General features: G+C 37.7%; 2 protein-coding genes across 2 annotated transcripts; both read left to right on the top strand.

The window, feature by feature from the left end:
- Positions 1 to 786: 786 nt before the first annotated feature.
- LOC143859207 (uncharacterized) lies at positions 787 to 10,810 on the top strand. Its single transcript, XM_077369899.1, has 3 exons — positions 787 to 995; positions 10,132 to 10,227; positions 10,491 to 10,810. Exons 2-3 carry the CDS (start codon positions 10,145 to 10,147, stop codon positions 10,618 to 10,620), a joined length of 213 nt encoding a protein of 70 aa, XP_077226014.1. The 5' UTR covers positions 787 to 995; positions 10,132 to 10,144; the 3' UTR covers positions 10,621 to 10,810.
- Positions 10,811 to 15,206: 4,396 nt separating this feature from the next.
- On the top strand, positions 15,207 to 22,879 carry LOC143859195 (uncharacterized). The gene is made up of 5 exons (XM_077369887.1): positions 15,207 to 15,318; positions 17,498 to 18,041; positions 18,215 to 18,649; positions 18,783 to 19,328; positions 22,553 to 22,879. Exons 2-5 carry the CDS (start codon positions 17,518 to 17,520, stop codon positions 22,662 to 22,664), a joined length of 1,617 nt encoding a protein of 538 aa, XP_077226002.1. The 5' UTR covers positions 15,207 to 15,318; positions 17,498 to 17,517; the 3' UTR covers positions 22,665 to 22,879.
- The last annotated feature ends 527 nt before the right edge of the window (positions 22,880 to 23,406 follow it).

The raw sequence follows: 23,406 nt of genomic DNA, 5'->3' as shown, positions 1-23,406 counted from the left end.
GCCGACACCCCAACCCGATTTCCAATTCGGGTTGATTTTTCCCAACCCAACCCAACCCGATTTGCAAAAAAGCTTAACCTGACCCAACCCAAATTCGGGTTGTTGAACCCGACCCAAGTTGCACCCCTAACTTTTAATAAGTGATCTGAATTGATCTCATGTATGCCATGTGGATGCGATCTCATCCATTAATCTGATCAACGGCTACATGTTTAGCCCAGTGCTATTGATCTCACCTTGATCAGATTATCTTGTCCCTTCAATCCATAAGCCCTGTTTTAGAATTTTGACAAGAGAAGCATGTGAATAGGACCTTTTGGATCGCCAACTCGGGTAGGCCAACCCAGCCCGAGGAACCCTTTTTTCCAACCTGAAACCGATCTAACCCAATTTCCAACCCGACCAGCTTCAACCCAACCCGACCCGAGGGAGCCTTTTTTTCCGACCCGACCCGACCCGAGTTTTTAAGCTTACAAAAAAAGTTGATTAAAAATGTTGGATTTCACTCGGGTCGAGCTGCCCAAACCCAAACCCGACCCGACCCCAATTTTCAACCCGGGTTGAGAAAACTCAACGCTGAACCCGACCCGAGTTTTTTTCGGGATGAACCCGACGGGTTCACCTGACCCGAGTTGCACCAACAAATCAACGGCCTAGATTACAGTTACACTACTCCTTGTGGGACCCAAAAAGGATCTTTGCAATGGTCTCGAATGTGACTTTCTATCTTATCAGACACGTGTTGGAGTCACTGCTTGCAATGACGATGTAGCCATCGACTTGTACGCAACCAGATCAACGGTGTAGATCCCCAACCAGTGTGCCACGTGTACGGACTGTATGTATCCTTATAGCCACCAAAATCCTCTCTCTCTCTCTCGTCTCCACAACGAAAACCATGGCTTCATGCTTTTGAAGCTCGATTAAGGGTCGCTCGCTAGGGTTTCTAGAATCTTCGATCCAGAACCCATTTCTTCTTCTTATCTCTCTCTCTGGTAACTCAATTTCATCTCTACTTTCCTTTGAATTGCAATGTTCCCTTTCTTTTCTCTTTTTGAAATCGATTCTTCAATATTTCTTCTTTTTATATACGAATTTATTTTCTTCTGGATTCTAATTCTTAACTCTCTTCTAATGGATGCTCTATGATTGCCAGCCATTTTTTTAATTGGATATTGATAGGTTTGGCTTGAAATTAGGGTTTGTTTTTCATCGAGTACAATTCAAAGAAGAAATGCTTTCTCTTGCTTCTTTCAGCCATGTCTGAAATTAGGGTTTGTTTTCTTGTCCAAGAATGATGATGATACCATTGAAATACATACTGAAACAATGGCAAACCCTTTGAGATGATCCTTAGTTGTAATAATGGATTATATAGTAATCCAATAGAAATGAAAGAACCTCGAAATTACCAAATCAGTGCATGTTGGGCTTCCTTGATGTTGATGTTGGTCTGTCTAACAAAGATCATGAAGTTGTGTGTTTGATTTATATATAAACTCACCCTGAATATCACCATTAATGACTGTGCAGTTCATGTTTATTTGGTAGAGTGGTCAGTGATGGATAGAAACCTTAGTCATTTGTACGTGAAATTTCGGCTGAGTAGTGTAATTTTGTTCAAAATCATACTTCAATAAGTGTAACTTAGCTGCTAGGTGGCCCTTGTAGTGCTTGATCAGTGCATCCAATTTCATCTTGACATTGTCAATTCGTCTCACTTTGTTTCTTTCCACGAGGGGGAATGGCAACATATCACTAGTGTGATTTCATTGAAGGTCATGGAACTATTTCTATATGATCTCTTGGCTATAAGCATGCAAAGATTAAATGATTGATAGGCTTTGAACTAGGGAAGTTGTTCACATGTAAATGGGATAACGATGGGAAAGGTATGATGAGTTAATGACGAAGAGAAAATAAAGTAATGGGGGTCTGTCCTTAAATTGATCCAGAGGGATACTTATTTAGTGATGCTACTGATATCTGACAGGCAAAAGCGAATCAACCATTGGAGGAGAGGACATAGTTAAGGTAGCTGTGATTGGACTGTTCATGACTAATAAAGGGGGAATAGGTTACCATTCAAAAAAAAAAAAAAAAAAAAACAAAGTGGGGTTGAACTCCTGTAGAACAAGGAAGGTTCTCTATTCGATTGGGTGGCTCCCAACAGATTGATCAATGGACATTCTTATCCCATGTATCAGATGATGAGATATGCATCTAAGAATTCACATCTATAGAAGACGAGTGTGATGGAGGAAGTGGAGTGAATGACTTAAGAGGATCAATGAACTAGTGTGCAGAGAAGGAACTAACTCTTGCAAGACAAATTTCCTAGAGATAAACAAGTATTTGATATTTGTCCATAGTAGCGGTAGCCCTTTTGGTGAGACGAGTGACCAAGGAAAATTTATCGAACATTTTTTTATCATAAGTAAAAGGAATGACAAGAAAGTGCAATATAGACATACATGATAGCTAGGATAGAATGTAATGAGATGCTCAAGAAAAACATACAAATAGTAACAGGAGAAGGCATTAGATTAATGGGATAGACAACATTAAGGGAGATCTGAACCCAAACGTCATGAATGATATGCATATTGGATGTAATGGTAATTTCTTTTAGTAATATTTTGAGTACAGAGGCGTTAATATTGGAGATTGATATTACAGTATTAGAGATGGTCTTGAAAGGCCATGGAGAGACACACTCTCCTTTAAGTGCTTTGATCGAGTCCCCATGTTGGATCTATCGAAGAGATTGCAAGCCTTTATTTTGTAGATAGACTCAGATTTTTGCCTCATAAAAGGAAAAAAAGATCTATGTTTGGCAAGAAAATCTTTCAATGAAGTAATTCAGGAAAGTCTAGAACAGAGGTAATTTGGAATAGAATCCCTAATGAAAAGGGGTAAGAGAAGGATCTACACATTAGAATTCAGTATAGAAAATGGATTTTTGTGGAAAAAGGATAGGCTTCTCTAGCTTGCAGTTCTTGCATTTAGAGTGCTTGGGGGACTTATAAAAATGTGAGCCGTTGAGTTTGTTTAGAAAGGCAATGATGAGGGCAGACGTGAGGATCACCCAATCAATGATGGCACTTATGAACATTAATGTTAGATGTTTCCTAATTATTTGTGATGCAAGAGGAGAGTGAGTGTGGGTGGAGCAAAAAGTTAAGACCAAAGATGATGGTGAACCGTACGTATCGAGCCAATGATGATCCTAGAGACAACACTGTAAACTGGAATGAGTTTTAATTGTCAATTATCAAAAAATTGTGTTTTATCTCTCCTAGGATACTGACAAAGGCTAAATTTGGTTTCTAAGGGTCTGATTTTTTTTGTTAGAGAATGCTTTGTTGAGTTGAGTTGAGTTGAGTTGAGTTGAGAATGCTTGTCAAAGTAAAAAGAAATATTAAGAAATAGCACTGCAATGGACTAAGTGGGAATTTTTCTGTTTTTTTTTTGTTTTTGAAATGGCAAGTCAACTATATTAAAAACAGGGAAGACCGAGAATTTTTCTGTTTTTTCTTTTGCCTTTTTCTTTCATGGTATAGGCATGCATTTGGATGCTTTCAACAATACTTTCCATGAGGACGAGTTTCATCAACTATTGGGAGAGAGTGAGTGGGCAGGTTCAATGCAACATGATGTGATGGTCCCGAATGAAAACTTATGGATACTCAATGTTGTTATTAATTCCTTTTCCTAAGTCAAATATATTTAAGTTATTCAGTCTTGTTAAAGTATATGCCGTATTGTAATGGTATAGGTGGGTCCTATGAGATACCTGTAGACACATCCACAACTTGGATTTTGGGAAATGCAGGATTATACTTTTGCCCCCTGTCTATATATCTGTTTTTGTATTTGGGCATCATAGGCTTGTCATGATGATTAAGAACATAACTAACTGGTTAACTTTCAAAATAGAGCAGATAAAATTTCATGAGAATATTGATTGATTGGAGAGATGGATTGAAGAACCCACCAGTAGGAATATGTTCTCTGTCTCATTCATAATGAAAGATGGTTTCGTGCTTGCCATACACCAATATGAAATTGCCATTATATGCTAGGCTAAGAAAACACATAGCAAAAACTGATGAAATCAATTGAGGATTATCCCTGGCTACTAGCCAATGTAGTGGAAGAAGCATTGGACCTGCTTTCTGAGACACAGGTATTGTTTAGCCACATTGGTCGTTGAGATGCCAAGTATGAGGCGAATTCATTGTTGCATAACGATGTCAATTGATTAGCCCTCCTGGTTGGGACAAGTTCTCATTGGTGGCCTTGGAGAGGATGTATATATCAGCATGTTGTATATTATTTTGGCACCCATGTTCAACTCATTTGGGGAAACCCTCTTTTCCATTTTTGTTTTATGTCTACCGCTATTAAATATCACCTTTACTATTACCATTAAAAAAAAATATCACCTTTACTATAAAAAATAAATGAATAATAAAATGAGTTACGGAATTGCCAACAATATATTGTGTGAACTCTAATTATCATATCTTACGTGACTATTTGGGCCTTATATAGAGCATACTTCAACTACTAATATGATACGGAACTGAGTAGTTGTCTTTTTTTATTATCAGCATGTTGTATTTTATTTTGGTACCCATGTTCAGCTCGTTTGGGGTAACCCTCCATTTTTGTTTTATGTCTACCACTATTAAATATCACCTTTACTATTACCATTAAAAAAAATATCACGTTTACTATACAAAATAAATGAATAATAAAATGAGTTACAGAATTGCCAACAATATATCGTGTGAAACTCTATCATATCTAACGTGTATATTTGGGCCTTATATAGAGCATACTTCAACTACTAATGTGATAAGGAACTGAGTAGTTATCTTTTTTATGCCGAGCTGTATCATTTATTCTAGGGGTGGACATGGTTCGGTTCGGTTCGGTTTTGGGGCATACCTAGAACCGAACCAGATATAATCGGTTCCCTAAAATTGGAACCAGAACCGAACCATATAAGTTTGGAACCGAACCGAACCAGAACGATATATAATCGGTTCGGTTCTGGGTTTACCCAACCTTCACCAAATGTAGGTTTTTTGCCTAATCGTGTTTATAATCTATTCGGTTCGGTTCAGTCCTGTTTATATATGAACTACAAATACAAACAAGCACAAATTTGGGATAATCAGGCACACATTTGGGCAATGCAAAAATTATATATGAACCACAAACAGGCACAAATTTGAGATAATCTGGCACAAATTTGGGCAATGCAAAAATTATATATGAACTACAAATTCCTAATATCCATTAAAAAATTTTAAAGGCAAAGGAACACGTTAAAGAGGGGTGAATTAAATGGGGGAGGGGTGATTTTATCAAATGCCTAAGTAATTAAGTAGGGTCGGTTCTCGGTTCCGGGATCCCAAACCCAGAACCGAACCGAATTTACACCGGTTCTAAATTTTCCGAACCGGAACCGAACCATATATAGCTGGAACCGAACTGAACCGAGCCAAATGTGCTGGTTCGGTTCGGTTCCCCGGATCGAACCGGAACCATGTCCACCCCTAATTTATTCAATTGGTGTTTTTAATCACCGAAGAAAATGTAATATTCAATGATTATTACTCATATTTGCCCGGATTATTTGGAGCCCCTAACACATTAACCTTCTTGGTTGCGTGCCTCTTCATGCTACAGTGTAACTAATGATAGTATAAGAAAGCGAAAAACGAGGGTGAATAGTGGAATGGTGGTAAGTAGTGTTTGATTTCGTTGTAGTCCTCTCAGAGAGTAGTGGAAAACGTAGGCGTGTCATTATCAATATAGAGAATGAAGAGAGAGATAGGGAAGAGAGGGAGAGAAAGAGTGAAAGAGAATAGGACAAGACCTTTTCCACCACTCTTCTACCAAAATTTTATCATTTTTGTAGAATTTGTTTGGAAGATGAGAAGAGGGGACATTAGTGCCATATGGGAAAAAAAGCCAATGATGATGTCTGAAACATGTTGGTGAGTCAAGTGGAGTTTCAATACAATATTGGCAACCAAACAAGGAATCAGCATTCATTGGCATTTGAAATTCCAATGAATGCCTAGCGTTTGTGCAACCAAACAGGCCCGGGGAGATTGCTCCTAGGTAGAGTGTTACTTGCGAAGGCTACCATAGCAGCACATCCAATTTACTTTGTGTCCAATTATATGATTATTTCCATTTTTTGTTAAGCTAAAAAATTGCTGCAGAACTTTCTTTGCGGTTGATGTTCTCAAGTGAAAAGGGTCAATTTAGTCAACTGGGATGAAATTGGTGCTTCTAAGGGAGAAGGGCCCTGCCATTTGAAAAAAAGAAAGGGAGACACATGCTTTTAATGCGTACTTCGTAAATGGTGGTGGAGGATCATCCGCTTGAAATTAGCTGATTCTTGTTTTTTAGAGCCAAAAAGGGAAAGGTGACCAGCACCTGTGTCTTGGAGAGTGGAAAAGGTTTTAGAATTCAACAAATATTTAAGATTCAGAGCGTTTAAAGATGAACACAGTTCTTTTTCCTGTGTGGAGAGACCCCCATGATGATTGCGGGGATGATGGCGAAGTTATTGGCTGGTTTGGGTACTTTAATCTACGTGATTTTGATGGTCTTGTTATTGAAGCGGTGATAGAGCTTATGCTTCTTGTGACAAATCCTATATCAAGAAGAAGATGAGATTGTCCCCATGAATAATGCACAGGCTGTTACTAGCTTTGTGAAGCCATATATAAAGGAGCCGCTGGCGCGAGTGCTTCCAGGGTGGTACAATATTTTACTAGCAGCTGCAGGACCCAGTATGTCAATAAAAAGAAGGAATTGCTTGATTGTTCTCTGATTGTGCGGCTACTAGTGAAATCATTGTGATCTTTGGGTTTTTCTGTATTGTCTTTTATCTTGTGAGTTTTGGTCTTTTGACACATGAGAGACTTATGATATTGAAGTAATTTAATTTTGATTTTGGTTACTTATGTTCAGGCCAATGATACTTCAGGATTATGCTCTGGTCTTAACTCAGTGATGATGTGTAGTATATGCCATATGTTTATGACACAATTTTCATTGTTTAACATGCATAGCTTTCTTAGTACAAGTCTCTTCGATGATTAGGTAATCTCTCCATCCCTAGCCTAGGTTGTATTCCATCCCCGGCTTCTAATAAACTATCCCTTCTCAGTCCTTGCTTTCTCTTGAACAACGGAAGGGCGGCATAGCATTAGCTTCAATTGAACAAGCTCAACCTTGACAAAGAGAGGTGGTAGGCCGAAGAACCGCTGAACGCTTCAACTTGGCCACTGAAGAATGACTGAATCCGATGAAGTCAGCATCACTTGGACTTTCGCCGACTGAATCCATATTACGTTACGCAACCAAGTCACCGTCACTGGTACTTTGACTAGACTATAAGTAGGTCTCAGTCGAAGACGGATCGCTTCATTCTTAAGCCAAGCGCCAGCAACTCCGGGTCGACCTAACATTGATACGTGGATGAGAGCAGGACGCTATATTGTTTTAGAAGTAGCGCTTTACTAGCCTTACTACGAAAATCAGTACATATAACCTTTCAGTTCTTCCATAATTATTACTTTATGGGTCTTCCTGTTATTCTTCTGATTCTTAGTTTGAACTTTCGAATAATTCCTTAGGAAAAACGTGAAAATCTCAGTAAGTGTAACTTCATTGGTCTTGTCTAAAGTTGACTCAGCCCATGTTTCAAGATTATAAGCGTTGCTCTGAAGTCCATAGTCATTACTCCAAAACCCTACCTGTATCAGGTTTTCTGGTGGCCAGTTTGTTCATTATGCTTCATGTGGCCTTGAGTAGTTGATATTAGTTTGGAAGGCTAGGATAAGTGGTTAAAATCAAGCATGACTATAGTCTGCTTCCCACCAATCCTTCATCGTTGTGTCTGTGGTAAGGTTCCATGAACACTATCTAATTTCAAAATGCTTCCCATTTTGAAATTTACCTCACCAAAACTTCTCTGCCTCCGAGATTATCGTGCGAGATAGGAATTGTTTCATAAAATTAAGGATGGAACTGCAGCGTTCCTGCAGAAGACATTTCCCTTCGGGAAACAGGATTTTCTACTGCGTGATTGGAGATGCCCTAAATATAAATACCACAATTTCAAAAGAAGACCGTTACGAACCCAAATCGGTTCACAACAGGATTGATCTTCTTAGAGGAAAGATCAGCCTCTTGTCCCACTTCTAGGGAAGGGTCAGTCCTCCCTTGTTTGTGAAACACAATTTCTGGGATAAATTTCTTCTAGATTGCTTTACAATGGAACCTAATGAGTGCTTATATAGAACAGTCAAATTGATTAACATAGAAAGAGATCGAGATAAATATAGAAATTCATAAATCAAAATTATCCTAATCTATCCTAACTACTAAATCTATCAGATCTTCTGAGATCCAATCTTATTCTCTAACCCATACCATACAACTAATATAAAAAACCAAACTAATTTATTCTACTATAAGTGGGACCCATGTGGGCACGTACCAAAGACTTGCTTTCTGATGACGACGGGCATGAAGCATGAAGCCCAAAATAGGAAATGGTAGGAAGGTAACACTACAGAAGCGGTGGAAGAGACACATAGAACACATGCCCTCACAACCCTATGCATGTTTACCACACTTCAAATGGGCATGGCATGTTTAAGGACCTCTATGCGAAGATGGGACATGTGTCCAGGAAGCCTGTCCTGCATTTTCGCAAAGTCTTAGATTCAACAAATCTGGAGATTTCCATTAATTTTTTTTTGGGGGTACGGCCTTAGTCGTGATGGGCAGATGTAACCTTGATTAATGACACCAACCACAATCTGCGAGTCTGACTCAATCCAGATTTGATCAATTTCTTTTCTTTTGGCCATACTTATCCCTTGATAGGTTGCACAAATTTCTAGCGCATATATCTCATCGACATCAACATTTAGAGAGAATATTTTGGCTTTAGAGTCTCTGCTTATGCATCCTATTCCAGCTCCTCCCGTTACTAGAGACGCATCAGTGTTTAGTTTGAAGCTACCTTTATAGTGAGGTTTGAAAAAATGGACCCCAAATTGTTAGACCATAATTTCCTTAATGGAACTCTTAATCTAACAGATAAGGAAGTCAATGTAGTGCTCGAAGTGCTTTGTGAAAGCTCTAATTAAGGCTGAATTAAAGGTTGTTAGTCAAGAGGGGAGACCTAAGGGAAAAGGGAAAGAGATTTAGAAAACTGCCCCACCGTTCTCTCTTTCCTAAAGAAAAAAAATCAACCTCAACAGGGAAGAAACCAAGAAAAATAATGAAGATGGGGATATCCGAGGAACGTAATTTGTGAGGATCAAGATCCGAGGAACGTAATTTGTGAGGATCAAGATACATGCTATAGAAGTTTTCTATAACTTTGAGATCTAGTTTGCAAAAGAAGGCGGATGCGGATAAGCTTGCAAAAAAAGGCGCGGCAAGGAATGACAATCATCTCAGGTGTCGCTCCAACCTCCGAGTAAAGGAGCAGATAGGGCAGTAGGTGGCCTTTAGCGCAGTATTTCTGCATAGAGAGTAATTTTTTAGCCGAATCTATATAGCTCTGTAGTTTGGCATGGTGTGACTTTATTGTAAATGGTGGGTCATCTTGTCCCCATATCTGTAGTTGGTTTTTTTCATCAATAAAAGTTACCTCTTTAAAAAAATGTTATAGAAGTTTTCCTTTAAAGGATAGCATGGTCGTGTCGAAACGAATTCAACGGTTGAAAAATCTCTGGCTTCAATTTAATCCTGTACGCCAAATTCTCTCATCGGGTTCAAGATGAAGCCGCCAAATTCTTCATTTCTTAAATGATTGACATGTGGTATGTGATAGGACAGAAAAAATAAATGCTAATGAGTGGTTTGGAATTAAATGTGATTGCTTATTTCTTAAATGATCGATAGATAATATTGAATTGATTTTGTGTATAGAATTATTTTTTTGTTGCCTAGGGCTTCGAAAATTTTACACTCCCATGAATACAACCAATTTTGCTATACTTTTTTCAAAGACCAATGTTTCAAACAATAGTCACCTTCTTTTGTTGCTGAATGGATCTTTCTATATCTTCTTGCCAGTTTTATAATCTTGATGCCCCGGTTGCGGAATGCTGTTCTTGCCACAGGCTTGGTAGTCTTTGCAGCTGCTGGCTTGTCATTTCCTTTCTTCATGGCGTAAGTAAGACTTTAACCAAGGTTTTAAATTTTGGTTTCAGTCTCAGCCAAAAATGAAATTTCGGTGGTAATTTCGGTTTTAGTGGAAATTTCAGTGAAAATCTTATAATTTCGGGCGAAATTTTTAAATTTCGGTCCCGGCCGAAATCCAAAAAAAAATCAGTTTCGGTTTTAAATTTCAGTCCCGACTGAAATTTCGGATTTCGGCTGAAATTTAAAACCATGGTTTTGTGTTCTTCTGATATTTGTGGTTGGTTTTGAAGGACGTCGAGGACGAAGCCTGTGATAGATTCCTCAAAGCCTTTACCACCACAGGCAACTTTCCGAGGCCCGTATGTGAACACTGGCTCCCGCGACATTGGACCAGATCATGGTACTTACCCAAAAAGTTGATATATCTTTTGAATCATCCACCAAAAATTTGATAAATTTTTTTATTTAACCATGGCTTGCTAAGGTAGATTTAGCTGTAATATGATTCTCATAAACCTGAGAAATATGTACACCCATTAGCTTATGTATCTGGTTAAATCCAACTTCTTTTTCCATTTATTACCAAAGGGATATATGTGGATTTTGCTTCTTCTTTTTTTCTCAGTTTAATTTCTGTTCTTTTGATCTCTAAGCCAATAAAAACTTTGTGCAATGAAAAGTCAACCGCAAGAGCTATGTATGAACATGATGTTGGGACCCGGGTAGAACTCGCCCTCAAAAGCTAGCTATTAAGGGGAGGGAACCCATTCCCTTATTAGCCCATCCACATTGTTACACTTTTCCGATGTGGGACTATTTTGCTTTCGCGTGGAACCCCCCAACAATCTCCCCGTCCACGTGGAAGCACCGTGGACAATCTCGCCCCTCCCCGTGGCTAGAATGTGGGAACTACGAGATCTTCCCCGAGGGATATTCCCATCCGCAGAGGCTAAACCGGGGTTACCGAGATCTTCCCCGAGGGATATTCCCATCCTCGGAGGCTAAACCGCGGTTACCACGTGCCCGGCTCTGATACCACTTGTTGGGACCCGGGTAGAACTCGCCCTCAAAAGCTAGCTATTAAGGGGAGGGAGCAGCCCATGCCCTTATTAGCCCATCCACATCGTTACATTTTTCCGATGTGGGACTATTTTGCTTTCACGTGGAACCCCCAACACATGATTCATGCCGAAATTTATGAATCTTAGGATAAAATTATGAGTTCACTATCACAACAGAACCTTGGGTCCGGTAAGTTTGATGAAGACCATTGATTTGGTGGATCCCATGAGCAATCTTTTGATCTTGGTACCACGATACATGCATGATTGATCTGCAAGATCAACACCTTTGTGTTTGCGTAGTGAATTCATAAATCTCTACTTTGTAAAATAAATTCCAACTCGTCATCAAGAATTACCACGATCAACAAAATTTTGACTTGAAAAAAATAAAATATTTCCATGAATTATGAAATATAATAATTTCTAAGAAAACACATTCCATGAAAAATAAAATTCAATGGACTAGGAAACAAGGAAAATTTTCTAGTTTGAAAAAATAATCCATGGAAAATGAGTTTACCAAGCACTGGAAAGTTGATTTTCCATGGAAAATCATTTTTAAAAAAATTCCCTATTTTCAAACGAAATCATAGGGATTATTTTAAACACTTTCATAACTTTCAAAGATTAACAAGGAAATATTTTGCAAATTACAGATTTATAGTAGAAATTTCAAACGAAAAGGTTGAAATTAAGGATTACTTGAATTTTCAACTAAAATCTAGGCTATGTTTAGCGGCCATGAAAAAATATTCCATGGAGTATTCATAGGCCCAACTGTGTAAGAGCTGCTAAGAGCTACTATTAAGGAGTAAAGGAGAGAGAATTCATTTAAGAACTACCTAAAAGAAATTTTCTATTTAGAATTAGTTTTGGGTGATGATATTTTCACCCCCTTACATAAAAATCATCTCCATATGATCATCCTAATTTTCCACGGAATATTTTTTTTGTTGTTGCCAAACATGTCCAGTTTATTGTGAGACCCTGTTTGGATTGCAGGATTTTTTGGGAAAAAGTTGGATGGAAAAATATTTCTAAATTTTCCTACTTTTTTTTACACAGGTTAAAAAGAAAACTTGAACCAACCTTCTTAGGGTTTAAGAATTTTCTGGAAAAGTTTGGAAAGGAAAAATGTTTCTAATTTTTTTTTTTTGTACGTATGAAAAAATATAAAACTTATCGGTAGGAAATGAAAGCCCACTTAACCAAGGTGCTGATATTGGCACTGCCATGTTTTAATAATTGCACAAACTTATCTTGTCTTTTAATATTTAACAATGTTTCAAAGGTTATTACAATTACAAAGAAAAGTTCTTAAATGCCCATTATAAAAGAAAAGCACAAGCTGAGTTAGTGCAATTATCAACACATGACAATGACAATATCAGTAGCCTGTAGCCCAAACTAACCGCCAATTTCACAATTTCATTTTGATCCGGACACACGAAAGTAAAGCGGGTAAAAAAGAATCTGGAGAGTGCGAACATCCACGCCTCAAATGCCACGTGTACGGTAGAGATCAGGTTCTAAGGCCAAAGTCCAGCTATAAACCGGCTGTCTTTCGTGACCTTTAACGGACAATAAAATTACCGTTGGTAGTTTTGTAGCGATTCGCGATTTGATCAACGGTCTGATCGGGTGCCACGTATATTGTGGGAAGATCTGTAGCATTTTCATATATGTTCGAGATTTCCCTATGATGATCAGAACACTCTCTTGATTCCTTTGACTCATGACAAGGTCAGACACAAAAGCTAAGGGAGGTATTTTGATTAGTGACATAAGGTGGGCCCAGCATCACATCATGTTTTTGGGGCCCATTGAACCTGTACCGATAATGATATTGAAACACCCACGTCCCCTTGTTATGTTAGATACACCAGCAATCTTTTGTTTCAAACTCTTTACATTGGCAAGTTAGAAGTTATTTACAAGATTTGTTTGATATTGTAAGGCCCAACCAAAGACAATCCTTCATAGTGTTATCACGGCTATGTGGAAATGGTGGGGACAAAGTCAAGAAATTCAAGATAATGAGAAAGGGTGTATCTATCAAAGCAAGGGGAGTGTAATTATGTGCTCCCGGAAATATTACCCAGCCAAACTGAAAGAAAAGAAAAGAAGGTTAACGGCACGAAGTGACAATAACTAAAACCATGCCTTGATGGTTCGAACTTTTAAAGTAGAAGAGAGGAAGTGTAAAGTTCAGAAGGGTTACTCGTGTTGGGTTAAGCACTTAAGCCCTGCTAAGTAAACCATTTGACCCTGAGGCTTGTGTTTCCTTTGGGTTGAGTGTAAACTAACTCGGGTTGGGTTGGGTTGGGTTGGGCCTTTTCTTTTAAGTTCGTACCCAAAAATTGGACGGTTTGGATCATCCTATGATGTGGGTCATACTGTACCTTTTGAAAAATACAGGTTTATACGGACACACATCATATAAATTATCTGCTATATTTATGACAGCTAAATTCACATATAACAGATGATAGAGGCAAGGGCTCCATTGCATGAAAAGCCGGAAAAGGGCTCTTGATTGGATCCACGTCATTTCGGTTACTTTTTAAAATCAGTAAAGAAAGTAAAATCAACCCAACTCAACTCAACTTTACAGTGCCTTTGTCCCAAACTAGTTGGGGTTGGCTAAATGAATCCTTTAGAAAAATTTCACAAAGAAGGTAAAACGAATCTACTCGGCTCTAATCCTGGCTCTAGTTGGGTTGTTCTACGTGGATCATTTTCTTTCATTCTATCATATCCAATGTCATGTTCTCAGTTATGTTCCTAGCTATCAAGTCTTTTCTCACTATTTCTACCAAATTTGTTTTCGATCTGCCCCTACCTCTTTTTACTCCATCAATTTGACACGAGTCTCCTCTTCTCACTGGAGCATCCAAAAGCCTAAGTTGGATATGTCCAAACCATCTTAAGTGGTGCTCTCCCATCTTCTCCTCAATTGGCACGAATGTCTCATCTTCTTCTCAATTGAGAAAGTAAAATCAATTACACTTAATTAAGTGGATCCAATCACAAGCTCTATTCCGGCTCTTTATGCAAGGTTGCTCTTGCCTCTATCATTCCTCATGTTATATTTATGATGGCCAAATTTACATATATTAGTAACACAAAGTTAATTTCACCTCTGTTGCGAGTAAATGCAAAATGCAGTGCCGAAAAAAGAGGAATGCGCCTAAAAAGAGGAAAACGCGTTGACTTTGCATAAATCAACAAATAGGGGCGCCCTTGGAGCTGATTTTTGCAAGGGCACCCTTCATTCTATCATTCCTCAAATTAACTACAGTCATATCATTTTTATCTAAACAGTGAAGAGAAAACAAAATTCCGAAGAAAAATTTTCCATTGAAAATATTTTTCTGTATATAGTTGCGGGCCCATTCAAAGTGGAACGGGGCAAATAAACGGTTTGGATGATAAAGAAATCGTGGGATCCCTTGTAGATCGGTCGGACAGGAAAGTCCACTTAACTAAGGTACTGATATTGGAACTGCCATGTTTTAATAATTGCACTAACTTATCTTGTCTTTTATTATTTAACAATGTGTAAAAGTTTTTTAGAATTCCAAAAAGACGTTCTTAAATGCCCATTTAAAAAGAAAAACACAAGCTGATTTAGTGTAATTATCAAAACATGACAATGACAATAATATCAGTAGCCCAAACTAACTGCCAATTTCCCCATTTCATTTTCATCCGGACACACGAAAGTAAAGCGCGAAAACATCACCGCCTCAACTGCCACGTGTACGGTCGAGATCAGGTTCTAAGGCCAAAGTCCAGCCATAAACCAGCTGTCTTTCGTGAACTTTAACGGACAATAAAATTACTGTTGTCAGTTTTTAGCGAGTCGCGATTTGATCAACGGTCTGATCTCGTGCCACGTATATTCTGGGAAGACCTCTAGCATTTTCATACATGCCCGAGATTTCCCGCTTCTAACAAAATCTCTCTCTATCTCTCTCTCTCTGCTATTTCTGTAAACCCTAATCCCTTTCTCTGAGATTTCTGTAAACCCTAATCAATTTCTGTGATTTGGGTATGTTTCTTTTCTCTCTTGTTAATGCAACACTGTTTCTATTTTGTACAATGTATGATTCTCTAATCTTCATTCTGTATTTTCTGTTATCTCTCGTGTTTTCTAGGGTTTTTTGAACTTGTCTTTTGTCTGAATCTTCCTTTCTCCTTTCTTTTCTTGGTAATTTAGGTTTTCTTTTAAATTTGTATTTTATATAAATCTTCCTTACTACCTTCTTTTCATAAACGGGTATTTGTCCATGTCTCTATATTTTTATTGAAAAAATGGAACTCTCTCTCTCTCTCTCTCTCTCTCTCTCTCTCTCTAATTGTAATTAAGGAAAGCTGCAAAACAGAGGATTCTGCATTGTTCTTGTTTCTTTTGAATCTCTGTTTAAACAGTAATATATTATTATTATCTTATTTTAATGTTAATCTTTTCCATTTTCAGTTGGATTTAGGCCCATTTGAACAAATCACAGTTAATGATGATAAACATGCTCACTAATAATGATGAAGTTTGTATGGTACTATTTTGTGAAACATCGTTTCTTATGAGCAACAAACAAACATATAATGATTGTGTTCTTTAAATCTTCATCAGATGCCATTTTATTAGACTTGGTGGTAAATTTATGGGTTTTTGAGATCAGCTATTTTATGATGCCCATGCTTATATAAATCTTTTCTCTCTTGTTAATTCAACACTGTTTCTATTTTGTTCAACGTGTGATTCTCTAATCTTCAATGGGTATTTTTTTTTAACTTGTCTTTTATATGAACCTCTCTCTGTGTGTGTGTGTGTGTGTGTGTGTGTGTGTGTGTGTGTGTGTGTGTGTGTTTAAACAGAGGATGGGACATGGGAGGCATGGCCACATTAACTTCATAAGGAAAGCTGCAAAACAGAGGATTCTGCATTGCTCTTGTTTCTTTTGAATCCTCTGTTTAAACAGTAATATGTTATTATTAGGGAAATGTTTATCAGCACTACTGTATTTTGATGAGGGCACTCCTCACTTTATTCAAAGTACGGTATGGCCCGCACCATAGGATGATCCAAACCGTCCATTAGATGGGCCACGGTCTAAATAGGTTGTGCCCCAAAAATTACTATCATAGGTTGACCCTAACCCTCCGATCTACTGAGGGTTAGGATCAACCCTCTAACATTCAGATCAGAGGGCTAGGATCAACCTATGCAAATGATTTTTATTATTATCTCATTTTAGAGAAATTATATGGTGTAAGGGCTTACAACAATAAGGCCTTTTGTACGGTGGAAGTACCACCCTTGACTTTTGTTCCAACCGCAGCTCCTCAAAAAGCTCAAAAAGTCAGCTGCTGTTGGATCAAATATCAAGGGCGGTGCCCCTACCATTTTGTTGTAAGCCCTTACACCATATAAAATCTCCTCATTTTAATGTTAACCTTTTACATTTTCAATTTGATTTAGGCCCATTTGAACAAATCACAGTTAATGATGATAAACATGCTCACTAATGATGATAAAGTTTGTATGGTATTGTTTTTGTGAAACATCGGTTCTTATGAGCAACAGTAAACATATAACGATTGTGTTTTTTTAAAATCTTCATCAGATACCATTTTACTAGACTTGGTAAATTTATGGGTTTTCAAGATGAGCTATTTTATGATATCCATGCTTATTATCCTTGGAGAAACAAGCATGAAAAACCACAGTTGGGGCCTATCTATTTGATGATCCAAACCATTCATCTTCTAGACTCCATTATGGGTAGGCCATGCCCCAAAAAATATCCCTAATTGGAGGATCCTAGCCCTCTGACATGTAAATTTTTGTGCTGAATTTGGGCTTCTCCCTTTCTATTTTCAGACTATCTATATACAGGCCACAAATTGAAGGGTTACCATATGTCACATAGATTGTTATTTTAAATTCTTGACACAAAAAATAATTATATGGGATGCCTGTTTCTCTAACTTTCCATTTGTTTTCTCAAGGCACCTAATCCCCTACTAACCATTCTGTTTTGATTTTCAGATTAAACTGATTAGCTGATAATGGGTTCATCACATGATTATAATATGTCTACATAACTTGTTTTCTTTTAAATTCTTGATACAAAAAAAGTAATTATATGGGATTCCGGTTTCTCTAACTTTCCATTTGTTGTCTTAGAGCTCCTAAACTCCCACTAAACATCTGTTTTGATTTTCAGATTAAAGTGGTTGGCTAATAATGGGTCGCAGAAGAATAGAGATTCAGAAAATAGAAGACAAGAAGCGTAGATATGTTTCATTTTCGAAGAGGAGAAAGGGTCTAATTAAAAAAATTAGCTGTTTAGCATCAACTTCTGGTGCAGAGGTGGCCATGGTTGTTTTCTCAGAAGGCGGAAGAGTTTTTCCTTTTGGAAGCAGTTCTGTAGATGATGTTGTAGAGAGAGTTCTTCAACACCCAAATTATGGTGACAAAGAGGATATCTGCGAGGCTGATTTACAGAAGTTACACGACAAGCTTGTAAATGAACTGCAAGCCGAAACCATGTTGGGAGAGGATCTTCAGGCTATAATGAGAAATAAGAAGAATTATAATGAAGACAACTCTTTAATGTGCAGTGACTTTACAGCACCATGCAATGCATTGTTTTACTCGATGCACGATAAAGAAGTGATGGCCCTAAGAGGTTTCTCTCTGGAGAAAATCCATTTCGATACATTTCCTACTGAGATGGATTATGATGCACCTTTACATTCACAGAAAAGGTAAAACTTATTCATTTACTTTTTATAACTTATTTATTTACTTTTTTGCATTCATTATATACTGAAATTCACATTGTCAACGAATTCTTATGGCCCTATATGATTAAGCACTCTTATTAAGTGTTTTATTTTTTACTTGTAATATTTGAAAGTATTATATCTTTGATGAGCAGTGATTGTACAACACCCCACAATACATCCTTTTACTCAATGAACGATAAAGAAGTGATGGCCTTGTATGGTGACGAAGATGACATGTGCGGGGCTGATACATTTGCTGCTCAGATGTTTCTTGAACACAAAGACTATGGGGACAAAGATGGCATGCTCGAGGCTGATTTGCATAAGTTACATGACGAGCTTGTAAATGAGCTTCAAGTTGCAACCAAGTGGGGAGAGGATATTCAGTCTACAATAAGACATAGGAAGCATTGTACAGAAGACAATGGGTTGATGTGTAGTGATGGTACAACTCCTTGGAATGCATCTTATTACTCAATGCGCGATCATGAAGTGATGACACCGAGTGGTTTCTTCTCGAAGAGAACCAATGTAGATACATTTCCTGTTGAGATGGCTTATAATGTACCTTTATCATCAGGTAAAAGGTATAACTTATCAATTTATTTATTTTATTTCATTCAGTATTGAAATTCACATTGTCAACAAATTCTTATGGCCTCATACGATCAAACTTCTTTTTCCTTATAATATTTGAAATATTATATCTTTGATATGCAGTGACTGTGCAACACCCTGCAATGCGTCTTTTTACTCGTTGCATGATAAAGAAGTGATGGCTCTATATGGTGACGACGATGGCATGCGTGAGGTTGATAGATTTGCTGCTGAGATGATTCTTCAACACCCAAACTATGGTGATGAAAATGATACACACAAGGATGATTTACATAACTTACCTGACAAGCTTGTAAATAGTGACGAAGATGGCATGCGTGAGGTTGATAGATTTGCTGCTGAGATGATTCTTCAACACCCAGACTATGGTGACGAAAATGACATACACAAGGATGATTTACATAACTTACCTGACAATCTTGTAAATGAACTTCTAGCTGAAACCAAATTTGGAGAGGATCTTCAGAAGCATTATATGGAAGATGACTGGTTAAATTACATTGATTGTACAGCACTGTGCAAGGCATCTTATTACTCAATGCATGATAATGAAGTGATGGCCCTAAGAGATTTCTCCTCGGAGAATGCCCATATCGATACATTTCCTGCTGAGATGACTTCTATTACACCTTTATCTTTGGGCAAAAGGTATAACTTTTACTTTTTTGATTTCATTCATTTCTGAAATTCATATTATCAACCAATTATTTTGGCCATATATGATCAAACTTTCTTGTTGAGTGTTATAGTTTTTATTTATACTGTTTGAAAGTTTCTTTCATTAATAATTTAGTTGATCAAATTTTCCGAACTAGTGTGTCTCAGTAGGTCAACACTTTAGCCTTTATTATCACCTTACTTTCCTGCCGTACTTTCTGTTATGATCATTCTAAAAGTTCTTTGCTGTTTGAGAAAGTGATAATTGAGGGGGGAGAACCAAACAATGGTGAATTAGCTTGTGTAGGAGCAATTTCTTTAGATGCTGATGTAGTTTAATTTGCAGTGATGCAAGGATGAATTAACATGTGCAAGAATTTGAACTGTGATGATCTAGATGCTGGCTAGAGAACACCCCCCACCCCCAACACCCACACCCACACCTACCAATGTAGGAGTACTTGAGGAGTAACTGTTGTGAATGGCTCAAGGAAGACCAATGAGAAATAGCTTCTTGGCTAAGTGTGGGTAAGCCGCCAAGTATCTTACTCCCACCAGGATTTGTGGAGTGTCAAAACTGTCAAGTTCAAATGAACAGAAGCAGCTGATGACCAGTGAGATTTCAACTAGGTTATGCTTCAATATTCATTGCAGCAACTGAATTCAGAAGACTGAACAATGTGTCAAGAGGGAGATCGACATTTCAATTCAAACGTGAGAATTACTCTTGGTCTGTAGGTGACCTAACCTATAATGGATGAACAATTGCTGTTCTCAAGGCTCGTTACTTTAGGAAAATCCTTCATTACAAATTTTACCAACAAAGAATTCACTTGGGTCTAGAAATCCTAGGTGACTTCATATCTTCATTCCTGAAGGTTTTCATGTCTGAGTTTTTCTTTTTTCTTTTTAGCTTCAATTTGTGAGTGTCTTGAATTTGGTGGTGCTGAAACTGTATAATTCCTCAGTTGATTCAGCAAGTGAACTGTCAATCTAGTACACAGGTCTAAAATTTTGACGCAGATCAGATCTAGTACTTTTGCTACCACTTTCGGTTTGTTTCAATACGAGACGTGGATATTCCATAAATTGTTTCGGCCTAAGCATTCTCATCAACAAGTCAGATAGTCTCAGATCCAATTCTACACTTTCTATAGTGGGTCAACTTCTTTAGTGATTTGAATTTAATCTTTGTAATCCTCAAGTTTCTGTGTATTTGAAGACACTAACATCCTGTAGCTAAAAACCAGTTGGTGCAAGATTTATTGTCCAGAAAATAAGGCTGGAGCAGAAACTTATAAACTGGTTCTGTTTCCATACGCAGATCTGCTTCCCTTCACTTAGACCATGCCTGGCAGTCAGAATTTTTTTTTCATGATAAACCAGTGGCTCGAAGTGGTGAAAGAGGGGTAGGGCGGGTGGGAGAACGAGAGTTTTTAGAGGGCACAATTGAGATGAGGGTAAGAAGTGGCTTAAAATCAGGAAAAATTCGATCCTATTTTAGCCACTTCTCACCACTTGGAGACACCAGTTTCCTGATTTTTATTTCCTAATTTTTAGCCACTTCACCCACCCTACCCCTCTCTCACCGCTTTGAGACACCAGTTTATCATGAAAAGAATCATGGTAGCCAAACATGCCCTTAATTTCATCCAAATTTTAGGAAGTTGTAGGAATTAGACCAAGTAGGAATGTGCACTTACTTATCTGGTAATAAAATAGTCAAATCAACCTAAAATCACAAACTCTCCAATTTCCAGCGACCTTGGCAGCACCACATGTTTCAGGTCTGTTCCTGAATGCCTTTGCAATTCTTCCATGAAAATGCCTTTGGAATGATCATGGATCTTGTGTGGCGATGCAGGATCTTCAATTCAGAAGTAGATCCTTGATTCTAACAAGGAATAGTGTCTCAATTAAGAGAGAAAGTTGTAAAGTCCAGCTTGTAATCCTTCTCCTTCCATGCCTTTGCAATTCTTCCATGAAAATGCCTTTGGAATGATCATGGATCTTGTGTGGTGATGCAGGATCTTGAATTTAGAAGTAGATCCTTGATTCTAATAAGGAATAGTGTCTCAATTAAGAGAGAGTTGTAAAGTCCAGCTTGTAATCCTCATCCTTCCATGAGAATTAAAACATTGAACTCCTTACAAGGGAGAAAATTCCCTCCAAAACTCAAACCTAGATCTAAGACCTAATTCTCCATTCAAATTAAAAAATAAAGTTAATTATGAGAGTGAGAGTGAGAGAGGGGGGGGGGGGGGGGGGGGGGGGGGGGGCTTATATAAGCAGCCCAAGTATAAGTACGATGACAAATTTACCCCACTTACGACAAAAGACCATTAAGGACATGTCAAAACTAAAAATGACAGAACTACTTTTCATCATCAGCACTAATGAAAATACACAAAATCTATGTTGACGAGCAATTAAAAGGGCTAATATAAAGTGTCTCCTCGCTTTACGCAAGCACGCACGTACGCCGTGTCAGCTACTCCCTTTCACGACTATGGTTTTCATATTTCGTAATTGCGTAGATGATCACTGAACTCCTGCTTCAGTAGCCTTTCTAAACACTAGGCATCATTTAATATAAGCCCTTTCATGTGCATTAGGGAATGCATTGTCCATAACGTGATAGGGGTGGGGAGACATTTAATGTAAGAGATTCATATTCTAACTAAATAGTAGTGTTGGGGAGATGGGTTAAATAATCATGATCAAACAGGATGAAAATTTGCTTCCCATTTTGAAATTTATCACACCAAAATCTCTTATTGATAATGATAAACCAGTTTGGAAGAGTTGATACTCATATGAATATAAATCAACTGAAGATGATATATGCAGTTCCATGTTCCGATATTTTTGACTCATTACTTGTTTTACACTTTTATCTTTGGCGGATACAATTATCAACATGCCTTGAATGCCTGAACAGAGAAGTTTCAAATAAAGAGAGGAGTATCAAATATCAAAACAAGGGAAGAATATATCATCACCCTTTAATTCAAAATTTATAAGGATTGGTGTTTCAAATAGTATCCTTTGTATTTGTTGTTGAATGAATCTCTCTGTTATTTCTGGCAAGATTTTATGATCTTGGTGCCCTGATTGAACTATGCTATTCTTGCTACAAGCTTAATAGCCTTTGCAACGGTTGTCTTGGTATTTCCTCTCTTCTTGACTTCAATCATTTGCTCTTGTGCTGTCAGGATTGGTTTGTCTTCTGATATACTAGATGGCTTAGAGGTTCTTGAGGATGAAGCCCGTGATCGATCCCTTGAAGACTTTACCACCGCAGGCAACTTTCCCAGCCTTACGTGATATATTTGTATATCTATTGATCCACCATTTCTTACCAAGATAGACTTAGTTGTAACATATTTGTGAATAGTTTCTATGTTCGTAATGCCCAGAAAATATGTCTATTAACCTGTGTATCTTATTCAATTAAACTTCATTTTATGTTTACTTCATTCAAATAACTTGTAACATGTTTGTGAATATTTTTATATCTATTGATTCACCAATTGGCTTCTTTTCCTCTCACACTTTGTCCAATTGCTGATCTTTTGCTCAGTAAACCAAAAACGTACTGCATATTCACTGCATTCTTCTCACATGTTGGTCTCCGAATGATGATCAGAATACTGTCATGATTCCTTTGATTCATGACAGGTCAGACACAAAAGCTAATGGAGGTATTTTGATTAGTGACATAAGGCGGAACCTACATCACATCATGTTGGTGGAGGGCCATTGAACCTGTACCAGTAAAAGTTGTATGAACACTGTAATGATATTGAAACACCCATCCCACTTGTTATGATAGATACACCTGCAATCTTTTGTTTCAAACTCTTTACATTGGCAAGTTAGAAGTCATTTATAAGATCTTGTTTGATGTTGTAAGGCCCAACCAAAGACATTCCTTTATAGTGTTATCACAGCTATGTGGAAATGGTGGGGACAAATTCAAGAAACTCAAGGTAATGAGAAAGGGTGTATCTATCAAAGCAAGGGGAGTGTAATTACATGCTCCCGGAAAATATTACCAAGCTAAACT

The sequence above is a fragment of the Tasmannia lanceolata genome, unplaced genomic scaffold (assembly GCF_043159265.1).
Source record: "Tasmannia lanceolata isolate RefF3 unplaced genomic scaffold, GAP_Taslan_0.1 ptg000029l, whole genome shotgun sequence".
NCBI classification, from domain to species: Eukaryota; Viridiplantae; Streptophyta; class Magnoliopsida; order Canellales; family Winteraceae; genus Tasmannia; species Tasmannia lanceolata.
Note: the sequence above shows the minus strand (reverse complement) of the source record. Positions and strands in the feature narration are given on the sequence as shown.